This window comes from Trachemys scripta, chromosome 11 (genome assembly GCF_013100865.1).
Source record: "Trachemys scripta elegans isolate TJP31775 chromosome 11, CAS_Tse_1.0, whole genome shotgun sequence".
In the NCBI taxonomy this organism is placed as follows: Eukaryota; Metazoa; Chordata; order Testudines; family Emydidae; genus Trachemys; species Trachemys scripta.
In genome coordinates, this window is record NC_048308.1 from 21,522,210 (window position 1) to 21,534,287 (window position 12,078).

The 12,078-nt window shown below is 40.2% G+C and overlaps 1 protein-coding gene across 6 annotated transcripts in view; it reads right to left on the minus strand.

The window, feature by feature from the left end:
* GTDC1 (glycosyltransferase like domain containing 1) overlaps positions 1 to 12,078 on the minus strand; it is a 262,957-nt gene that overhangs the window by 17,411 nt on the left and 233,468 nt on the right. For all 6 annotated transcript variants that reach the window (XM_034785559.1, XM_034785558.1, XM_034785557.1 and 3 more), the window contains one exon: positions 7,670 to 7,779. In XM_034785559.1, the coding sequence (XP_034641450.1) occupies positions 7,670 to 7,779 (110 nt within the window). The remainder of the gene's footprint in view (positions 1 to 7,669; positions 7,780 to 12,078) is intronic.

The window sequence follows — 12,078 nt, forward strand, 5'->3', positions numbered from 1 at the left end:
GGGATACTAATTTTACTTCAAAGTTTATGTAAGTTTCTTAATTCACCATGTCTTCTAGTTGTTACAGGGTTGATGTAACATGGGATTGTAAATCAGACCCGGTTTTGGATGTTTGGAGGAAAGGGGGTCCAAGAGACAATGTTTCTCCAGAAGCTGTTAATGCTATGACACAATCTGAAAAACTCTGCTCTAAATTAACTTGTCTTTCAAATTGGATGTGTCACCTTTCAACTCTAGGTCATCAGTTCAAATCCAGCCAGCCAGCCACTGACCAAAAGCCATTACCATCGGATGGTGATTTGACAGTCTATATAAAATGAGTTGGTGGTTTCAGCCTATGCCCTAGCAGAGAAGAATACCCATTAGTAAAAACACTAGGTCAGGCAGCTACTTATCACAAATTCATAATCTCATTAGTATCTCAACATGGAGATCAAAGATTGAATGGGCATGAAGAAATTTCCTCCGAAGTATGGTCAGAATTGGTGTACAAACTGTTGCTTTAAAACAAAGCAACCCATTTCTCTTCAGCGCCACCCAATAAATAAATAAAAAACAAACACCAGTCATAAAACTTACTGCTTCCTTCTTTTTCCTAATGTGGAATTCTCCTCCCAGGCACATTAGTCTGAGGCCTATTGACAAATTTAAGGTTCAATATCTTGTTTGCCTTAACCTCTAGAAATGGGAGTTTTATCAACTTTGGAAAGGAAGGATTCCCAAACTTTCCAGTGGGATACACAACACTTACTTCTAGTTCTGGAGGTCCTGAAATATTGTACACTGAAATAGGTGATTATTTAGATTTTTATTCATAGATTCTCATTGATTCATTTAAATATTCCAAGGCTAGAAGGAACCATTGTGATAATCTAGTCTGACCTCCTGTATTCCCCAAAATAATTCCTACAACGTATCTTTTAGAAAAACATCCAATCTTGATTTAAAAATTGTCAGTGATGGAGAATCCACCATGATCCTTTGGTAAACTGTTCCAATGGGTAATCACTCTCAACGTTAAAAAAATATGCCTTATTTCCAGTCTGAATTTGTCTAGCTTCAACTTCCAGCCATTGGATCATGTTATATATTTCTATGCTCGATTAAATATTTGTTCGTCATATAGATACTTATAGACTAATCAAGTCACCCCTTAATCTTCTCTTTTAGATTGAGCACTTTGAGTCTATCACTATAAGGTGTGTTTTCTAAACATTTAACCATTCTTGTGGCTCTTCTCTGAACCCTCTCCAATTAATCAACATCCTTCTTGAATTGTGAGCACCAGAACTGGACACAGTATTCCAGCCACCAATACCAAATATGAAGATAAAATAACCTCTACTCCTACTTGAGATTTCCCTGTGTATGCATCCCAGGATCACCTTAGCTCTTGGCCATAGCATCATACTGGGAGTTCATGTTCAGCTAATTATCTACCACAATCTTTTTCAGAATAACTGCTTCCCAATATAAAGTCCCCTATCCTGTAAATATGGCCTACTTTCTTTGTTCCTAGATGTATACACCTATATTTATCTATATTAAAGCTCATATTGTTTACTTGTGCCCATTTTACCAAGTGATCCAGACTGCTCTGAATCAGTGACGTGTCCTCTTCATTATTTACCACTACCCAAATTTTCATGTTATCTGCAAACTTTATCAGTGATTATTTTATGTTTTCTTCCAGATCACTGATAAAAATGTTAACTAGTGTAAGGCCAAGAAGCAATCCCCGAGGAATTCCACTCCAAACACACATGCTTGATGACAATTCCTCATTTACAATTACATTTTGAGACCTATCAGTTAGCTAGTTTTTAATCCATTTAATGTGTGTCAAGTTCATCTTACATTTTTCTAGTTTTTTAATCAAAATGTCATGTTGTACCAAGTCAAATGCCTTACAGAAGTCTAAGTATATTATGTCAACACTATTACTTTTATTACTATTACACTTACTAACTTGTAATCTTACCAAAAAAAAGATTGCAAGTTAGGATCTACTCTCCATAAACTCCTGTTGGCTTGCATCAATTACATTACCCTCCTTTAATTCTTTATTAATCAAGTCCTGTACAGAGGTGCTGGAACAATTTGTATAATGGGGGTGCTGAGAACCATTGAACCAAACTATAAACCCTGTATATGATGGAAACCACTTCAAGCCAGGGGGTACAGCAGCACCCCCAGCATGTCTAGTTCTTGCACCTATGGTCCCATATCAGCTGCTCCATTATCTTGCTTATTATTCCCCCCATTTTCAAATATTTGGGGAAAAGATGAGCTTTGCAAGGTGCCCTGAATGTCATTAGATTCTTCTATATTGCTCCCATCACTATGGTTCACGAGAGTTTCTGTATTTCTAGCCATGCTGGTTCACTTCGATACCAATGACAGAAACTATACAGAAACCTGAGTGCTGTTGGAGACCTGTCATTGGTCCAGATATCAGTGTAACTGCTTGTCCTCATTCCTCATTCCACTGGTGGTGAGAGTGAAACAAAGTGGTTAACAGAAAACCAAAGAAAAGACTCATCTTGAAAAATGCAGATAAATGATACAGTAGCCAGTACTCCTCTTGGAGCCACTAGGAAAATATAACCCACATTTTTCAAAAGGAGGCTGGATAGCCATCTGTCTTGGATAGTTTAGACACAACAATTCCTGCATCTTGGCAGGGGGTTAGATTAGATGATCCTTGCGGTCCCTTCTAATTCTATGATTCTATGAAGGATAAGTCATACTCCTTCTGTCTCACCCAGAGTGCAAGGCACACTGCCTTCATGTGACTAGTGAAGCATTCTGTACTGTACAGTAAAACTTTTATATTTTTCTTTCTCTCTGAAGAGTGCCCCAAATTCCTATGCCAGAGGTCCCTAAGCACACAAGTGAGAATCCCTGTTGAAGACTTGCCTTTGGAGAACAGGCTTTCATAAAGTAATATAAAAAGAAGAACTGGGCAAAAAAACCCAACAACCCAACACAGAACAACGGGACCAACAATCTTCACCTAATGCTCAAATGAAATCGAACAACTTCAGTGGTCCACAAAGTTATTTTAGACCGGATTAATTTCCTATTAGGACCAGAGGAGGAAGTGCCAGAATACTAGAAAGAAGACTATTCTTGTGATATTTCTGGTTGAACAGGAAGCAGGAAATACTAGAAATCTGACAAATAAGCCTGTTCTAAGACCAATTGTTTCAAACCCAATTTTACAGACTCAAGCGGTGAAAATATACAACGCAGGTTTATATGTGAGCCAAACTACCAATGTTTTGAGGTTCACCCATCATTAGTTTAAAAAAGCTACTTAATTTACTGCATATACTTCCAAAATAGGGTTTGATTATTCTTACTATTTATTTGTATAATATGTCCAACATAAGCTGTGTATAGTCAGAATTAGCTCCAGTTCTTTTTGAATTGTGTAAAACTTTATACAGATCAATTGTCCTCACAAGCCAGGAAAAGGAGCAAAGTGCAGAAGAGTATTATATGCAAATATTAAAGATTAATGACTTGTTTCATGATAGACATAAACCAGAAGCTCTCCACAGAAGTTCTTAACCCTAAAATTTATTTTAAATACAATATCTCTGTTTCAGATTCCATTTCTCCCCTGCTACTTTGAAGATACTATTAAAGTCAAAAGCACAAAGAAAGAGGCATTTTACACAGCTTTAGGTGTTAGTATTTTTATCAGTTATAACAAAGGTCAATACAGAATCCTGCCTTAACTAGAAAACAAGATCCTGGTTCTGGGAGATGTTGAGCATCTTCATAGCTGTGCTGATTAGAGCTGTACAGAGAAAAGTAATTCCATTTCACACAGAATTTGGATAATTTGAAATGTGTTTTCATTTCAATTTGACATGAAAACCAAATATTTTGAAAGACTTTGTGAAGTAGAATAAAGCCCTGGGGCAGTCCACCTGGTGGCTTCCCTGAAGCTATGAGCCTGGTAGCTAGGGAGCTAGCTCCCACGGCCTACGAGCTCCCAGTTCCCCATTATTCTGCCTGTTGGCTTGAAGGGGAGCCAGAAGCCTGGGAGCCCCAGCTGTGCCAGGGGCAACAGAGCTTTGGAGTTGTGGCTCTCAGGGTTTTTAGGCTTCCTGTCAGCCCACCACACAGGCTACCAAGGACCCGGGAGCGTGGAAACTTGGGTTCCCCAGCAGGTCACCAGATGGGTTGCTAAGGAGCTGGGCAGGTGAGCTGGCAGGAAAGCAGGCAGATTTCTGATGGAGACTAGCCTGGGTTCCATCTAAATGTTGCTGAAATCAAACTGTCTTCACAAAACATTTCTATTTCAATCAATCAGCATTCTCTGATGGGAAAAACATTCCGTCGGAGAATTTCTGACCAGCTTTAGTGCTGATACCCTTAACTTTCAATGGGGGAGTTGGGAACGCTCAGGATTAGGGACCTACTGATTTTAACTACTTAGCTTAAATTGTATATAATTTATTTATATTCTTTTACTGATTTTGGATGTAAGATGGTGACCTATGTAGAATTTGCATAAAGGCATGTCATTTCACCTTTGATGATCAGTGACCTTGATCCTGCCATAGGAGTAACTAACTGGAGGTGGGAGGTTGGTGGTTGCTGGTTTAAATGTGCTGCAGAGTGTTCCTTTCCAGGCCATTATCTGTCTAGACAGATATGCCACACCAGGGTGATTTATGCTGGTGTGACATGAGAGTGCATCAGGATTACACCGAGATGCAAACTTAGTGTTATAAATTAGAGTGTCTTTATTGTGGGACAGTTGAAAGCATGAACTATGGACCTAATCCAGTACCCACTCAAACCAGTAGAGTCTTTCACTGATTTCAATGGGTGCTGGATCGGACTTATATGAAAGCTAAGAAAAAAAGAATCACTTATATAGACAGGAAGAATTGTCCAGTGGTTAAAATGCTACCCTGGGACTTGGGAGGCCTTGGTTCATTTCCCTGCTCCATTGCAGACTTCCTGTATGACCTTGAGCATGTCATTTATTCACTGTGCATCAGTTTCCCATCTGTAAAGTGGGAATAATGGCACTTCCCTATCTCACAGAAGTGTTGTGAGGATAAAAACATTAAAGACTGTTGAATACTAGGGCAAAGGAGTCATATTAGTACCCTCGATAGAGATCAGTCATATGTTAATGAATTAGATTAATATATTTGAAATACCTTGTGCATTCCATTAATTGTCAGAGCGCAAAACTGGACTGTTTTTGTAGCATTTCAAATATATTAGCTATATAACATAATGCCTCACCTTGGTTCATCATTGGGGATGGAACCCATGGACTTTGTTACCTCTAAGGATGATGGTAGTAGTAGCCTCTTAGCCTGCAAGTGGGCCAGCCACTGGCGGCATAACCGCTTACCCAGCATATTACATACGCTCCGGTTAGGATCATCACACTGAGTGCTTGAAGTCTATTTCTGCTCAAGGGCTACATTCACAAGGAAACTTAGGCACCTAAAAAAATCACTGGGCTTCACAAAGCCTGACTTTGGCACTTGTAGGCTCCCAATACAATGAACAGGGAGAGACAGGTGCCTTAGAATGGGATTCACAAAAGTCAGTACACTAGGCATCTTCTCATCTATGATCACCAATGAGAGATGCCAAGCTGAGAGGTAAGTGGTAAGCCCTGCCCCTCTCTCAGAAATAGGTGCCTAAGTCCAGGCTCCCTCTGATGGATCTGGCATAGTCTGACAGTCAGTCTCTCCAGTTGAAGTGTTCCACTGTGGTTAAATTTTTTCAACAAGTAATTGGAGCAGGGGGACTGGATCCTCACACTTGCTCTCTCGCTCGGCCAATGTTTAAGCTGCTCCACTGTGGATAAATAATGAAAGAATCGTTGGGTCAGAGAGAGAGAAATTGAGAGAGAGAGTGAGAGCAAGCATGAAAATGACTCTGTTGCCTGCTGGTTAGAGCATTCAACTGGGAGGTAAAAGATCCAGGATCCACTCCCTCTGCTCCAATTACTTTTAAAATTATTTACCCAGTGGAACAACTTCAACAGGAGAGATGGAGAGAGTCCCCTGTCAGACTATCCCATAGCCCAGTGGCTAGGATGCCCATCATAGAGGTGGCAGATTCCTGTTCAAATCCCTTCTCCTCCTCAGGTGAAGGGGGGAATTGAACCAGGAGTCTACCACATTCCAAGTGAGCACACTAATCTTTGGGTGTTGTGTGAGCTTCTCTGTAGGAGCCCAGTCCAGCAGGTGAGGTCTGAACACACTTACTGGATTGGTCCCCACTGACAAGTTACGCGGAGAAACTCCTGTCTTCTCCCAGTTCATGCATTGCTCTGGGACTTAGGCATCCAGATGCCTGGCATGCCTGGAATGTGCAGAGGGAGAAACATAGGCACTTAGGGAACTCTTAATGCAAAAATTTAGGTGTTAGGAGAGTTTAGGCACCAACAGGATTCAGGGGGAGCTGAGCAGGGGCTTTCTGAATCCCAGTGGGGCCTGATTCTGGGATTTGGGCATCTAAAGTGGCCCTGAAGAGCCTAAATTCTTTTTTGAATATAGCCCCAAGTCTTTATGCCAGTTTTATACCAATGGTATTATATAATTGGTATAAAGACATGGTCATGATCATCCCTAGATTCAATCTAAATTAGTGTCTAGTGCCTCTACCTGAAAATCTCCAAGAAGAAAACAATTACGACTTACAGCAGGGCAATTGCAGAAAATGTAAAACCATGTAGGCAATGGGGTTGAATTTCAACAAATATCAAGAAGCATCCCACAAGGTCATAATTCTATTAGCTAGGGATGTGGAGAACAAAAACTTGGTCAGAGGTTAAACAGTATGTAGAGCAATTGACACAGAAATAGAAAAAAAAAAAAACCTTAACATAAATGGTAATAAACTCGGGGTATGTTTGTTCAAGTAAACAAAAGTTCCCTCTACGGCCCAAGCACATAGTTGGCACATCAATTATAACAAACAACAATATTTCAGACATTTCAAATGACTGTGCAGAAATATTACAGACCAGATCCTTAGCTGGTCTAAACTGGCAATATTCCACTGAAGTCAATAGTTACATTAATTCACACCAGCTGAATATCTGACATGCTCGGTCTCTCTTTCTGTGTATGTATGTAACTATATGACTTAAGCATAACCTGAAGGGACCACTCTTAGGGTGAGAAGATAGTTTAATTCCATTGTCATCCACGTCTAGTCCTTTCTGCAGATAATGCTAACAATTAGGGCCAATTATGATGGTAGTCTTTATGATGTTAACACCTGTCCACTAGGAAATGAACTGAGACTCATTGCACTTATTTCATATAGGCCAAACTGCCATCAAATAAATAGTAATGACTTTTGGTCAGGGCAGAATTCAGACCAGTGACCTAGAGTTGAACGTCTCTGTATCTCATTAATAATTCTCTGAACTATCCAATCTCTTACATCTATATATTTTACATCCATATAGATGCATAACATGGAACACATATCATAAATAAATGACTTTATGCTCTCAAGTAATATCAAAAAGCGAAGTATTTTTAATATAACTATTTGATTTGATAACACACCAGCATCTTTTTGTTTTACTATGTAATTTACCAACATCATAACTTCTAGAATTGTCTGGCTTATGCCATCTGAAGAATTAGATAATTCAAAAAGGTACCTGGTACATCAGTGAAGGTCTCTCCAAGGACAGACATATGAAAAGGTAGGTCCATCTCTTTAAGTTTCAGCAATACTTTAAAGAAACTCTCAGGGTCTTTATCATGTTCCCTTGAAATAAACAAACAGAATTTACCTTGAATTAGGTTTTGTTTATTTGTAGAAAACTTTTTACCTTATCAGAGTAAGGTTTATCGTAACCTCTGTTTTTGGTATTGGGGACCTCAGGCTCAGTCCCCTAAGCACGACTTCCTCCTCTGCTCACTCATCCTGCATGATGACTTACGCCATATGGACTTTTATTTTCCTCAACCTAGGATTCAAGACCACAAATCAGCCTTGTTAGAGTCTTAAGCCTTTTCCCTGGCCCATCTTTCTGAGACCTTGTGTTCACTCTTTAAATTAACAACTTAGATAGCATATAGATTTAAATATTTATTTCACCCAGCTATAAGCATATCTCTGCCACACCAACAGACAACACTGAGAGCACCCTCATTTTTTAGTCAGGGAGCATGTGTATTCAATGGGCAAGTTAATGATAGAAAGATAAGGGAGGGGTCATTTGATTAGTAAAAATCTACAGAATAATATTTTCAATGGTGTCACCCTCTGCGGTGTGGTGGGGAATCACTTCCCCCCCCTCCCCCCAGCTTGCAGCTCCAGGTCCTCTGGTTGGTGGACATTTTGATAATACAGTGTCATCAAAAATGGGTCTAATTGGGTATCATTCAAAGCCCTTTCTCCCAAAAAAACACTATGGTACCAAACAATATAAATCTAGAAACATTATGTAGCTATGTATTTGAGAAAAATGTTTAGAATCAGCTTTTTAAAATTATATGTACTTTAAACACAGGCACGACAAACACGCAGACCTCAGAAAGTAAAATTGTAGCCATTGATTATCAGAACATGCTCAGAACATGGTACCTGATTAATTTTTGTAATGTTTCAGATTACTATACATGGATGGAGTGCTTCGAGTTGATTTGCCATTATCAGGAAGAAAGAACTGGTTCAGTGGTATTGATTATCAGCTTTGTTTATAATGCCAAAAGAGTTCTAATGAGGTACTGCTTAAGATGTCTGCATCCAGCCTGAAATTAATGGAATACCTTTGTAAACAGTATGCACATCATTATAACATACATTACATTACATAATTAATACAATCACCATGATAGGTTGTACTAGGCTCAGAGGCTCCTGCTGGAGGCCACAGGGTCCTACCACATCCCATTCCAGAGAGGAGTAAAAGGCCTAGAGTGGTAGTGAGGAAACAGCCAATGAGGGAAGCTGCAGGGAGCAGACAATCAGGGCCCAGCAGACTCACATAAAAGGAGTTGTAGGGCCAGAGTCAGTCAGTTTCTGCCTGGAAGTGGAGGAGTGAGGACTGAGTTCCTGGCTGGCTCAAGGAGCAGTAGGACCATGGATAGATCAGTTACTGGCAGGGACTGGGAAAGCACGAAGGGGTTCTTGGCTGGCCGCTGGGACTGAGTAAGGACTGAACCCAGGAAGGGCTGCAGGAAGACAATGTCTCCAGGGATGAAGCATTGGGGGTACGGCCCCATACCTGGGCTGGAACTATTTAAAGATTGAACCCAGGGAGGGCTACAGAGATAACAACAGAGGGGTACTGGTGGTCTGTATATACCGGAAGGGGTCTGGTTGCTTCACATACAGACTGTGTGTGAGACTCGGCTGGAGGGCTGAGTCATTGAAAACCTGCTTGAGAAACCACCGACAGAAGTCACCACAAACCAAGAGCGCAAGCACAAGCACTCAACCAGGGCATGCTTGTGAGAGGTGGGTGCTACCCCATTACCCAATCCAAAGAAATTTATTACAGAATCCTTGTTTTTACTTTGGTCTTGATCATTTGTAGACATTAACGGGGAGCGAAGAATACCAGCTAGTAGCTGAATCTTTGGAGAATACCACCACAGAGGACCTGGTTAAACATGTGGCTTGGTGACACCTTGCGTGCTACATGAACTGCACCCATAGACTGAATTTGGCAAGGTTGCAGAGGAAGTACATTGAGCACCAGGAAAAGTTGAAGATGCCAGGACAAGTGTTAGCTGTGGGAGAGTCTTTGCTCTCTTTATTTGATTTGTCAGGAGTGCTAATTGGAATTTGCATCTGACAGGACTGGAAGACTTTGTGAAATATTTTTTTGCTTTAGATCTAACCAACTATTCTCCAATGATTGCCTGGTAAATTGCTGAAATAAGAGGTGTACTGAAGTCCGCCCCTGACACATGGGAGGAATTTCAAGAAGGAAACTGGAGTGTTTAAAGGTCGCTAATTCTCTGCTACGCATTTGGTTCAGATGAAGCTCTAGAGCATGAAAACCCAGCAAAGAAAGTTATTTGGGGGTGGTGGGCATAACACGGAAGCCCAGTTTTTCCTGACAACCCCAGAACCCCATTAAATTTTGAACGAAATATTAAGCACTGCTGGAATGACTTTCCCAGAAGTAATCAAGCACCATCAAGACTCATTAGATTCTGTTAAGTGCCAAGAAGAGGACATTTTTAAAGTGACAGGATGAGCTTACTTGCATTGGCAACACATCTGAGTACAACAGACCAGAGCTCATTAATATCATGACAAAACAGGTTCAAGTGATGAGAGGTGAATGGATACTTTGGTTCATGACTTGTTTGAAGTCTTCAAAACCCAAAGCATTATCTGGAGGTCTGTCAATCTAAGGTCTCCAATCAAGAACAGACTAAAACTGTAAATGAATTAAAAGAAAATCAAAGTGAATATAGCAGGGATTATTACAGATCTAACCACAGACAGGTCACTGTTTGCTCATCTCTTGGTTGTAACCAGATCTCTGCATGATGTTGATCTACGTGAGACTTTGGGAAAGTATAAGTTCTTCGTAGTACAACAATCTGTGTTTGAATACAATGGAACAAGGCATATGTGCCAGGTAAAAAGCAAACTAAAGCAAACTAATAAACATCTAGCATGGTCTTCCTAAGCCAGCACCTAGTGACAATGTGACTGGTATCTTATGCCAACAGAGTCCTTTCAATGCAGCAATCATAGATGGCTGAGATATAAGTTCTCGACAAACCAGAAACTGTTAACTTCTGCTGAGATTTGGCTGATTAATGTCATTATGACGCTACAGAGAATATACTGGATCAATAACATAATTACCTCATATTTGACATGTATGTAGAGGAATCAATTAAAAATATTACCAGAAAGAAGATACTATCTTATTTCACCTGTCCAATACAAAATCACTGACTCCACAAACATCTTCAATGTCACATTGAAGAAGCTACTGTCTCATACTCAAATGAAGAATTAGTTAATTGCATACTTTGCAGAAAAAACACTCCAGCATGCAAGGAATTGTTCAAAGAATTTCATTGTTGCATTGTGTAACAAAACTGATGCCTTGCACTGTTCTGTGGAGTTTCTTCATAGTTCCCATGAGGAGACTGACACTAAAATTATCTTGCATGCTGTCAATGCCACAAAGAGAGGTGCTACTAAACTCTGGATTTTTGTACAAGATACAGATGTTTTAGTGCTCTCTGTGAGATGCTACCGTAGACTTCTGCAAGATTCTGTTTTTGTGCTTGATGCTGAGGAACAGAATTGCTGTATATCCTTCAGAGATGTTTTCCTATCACTCAGACTGTAAAACCACGGTACTGCTAGGTTTTCAGACCCTTTCAGGATGTTACACTCCTGAAAGGTTGGCCGGAAAGACCAAATTCACTTACTGGAAGACTTTTGATTTAGCGTCCAAAGACTCTCCTCACTCTGAAGATGCTTGGAATGGCTGAGACCGTCACTGACAAAGTCATAAATGCACTGGATATGTTCATACGCCAAGTTTACCATTTGAATGCAGTTGCAAAGCTACCTTGGTGGATGTTTTCCAAGAAGCAGACAAACAAACAAATTGTTACTGACAAGGTATACATTTCTATCTGCTATCAAGAAGGCAAATGATCAAACAATGGAATGGACCCAGGATGATCCAGTGTATCCAAAACTACCCTCCCCTGTCAGGTCTGGATGGGTGTTGGAGGATGGACGGATCACACTAGTTACGTGTGTAATACCATCCATTCCCAAACCAATCCTTCAGCTAATTAAATGCTTGTGCGCAAAGAGAAGATGCTCACCGGCCTGCAAATGTTTGGCCAGCAGGCTGCCTTGTATGGAGATGTGCAAGTGCAGCATGAGAATCAGTGTGACAACGTATCTAGCAGTGGTGCCCTAGACAGAGAAAACTCTGATAACAACTTTGGTGAATAAATGTCCTACATGTCAAGGCAAACTTCCCTAGGATTACCAAAGACCAAAGAGGTTTTTTTATGTAAACAATGCATCTGTGTTTGAAGTATAATTTTAAAAATGTTGATTTTT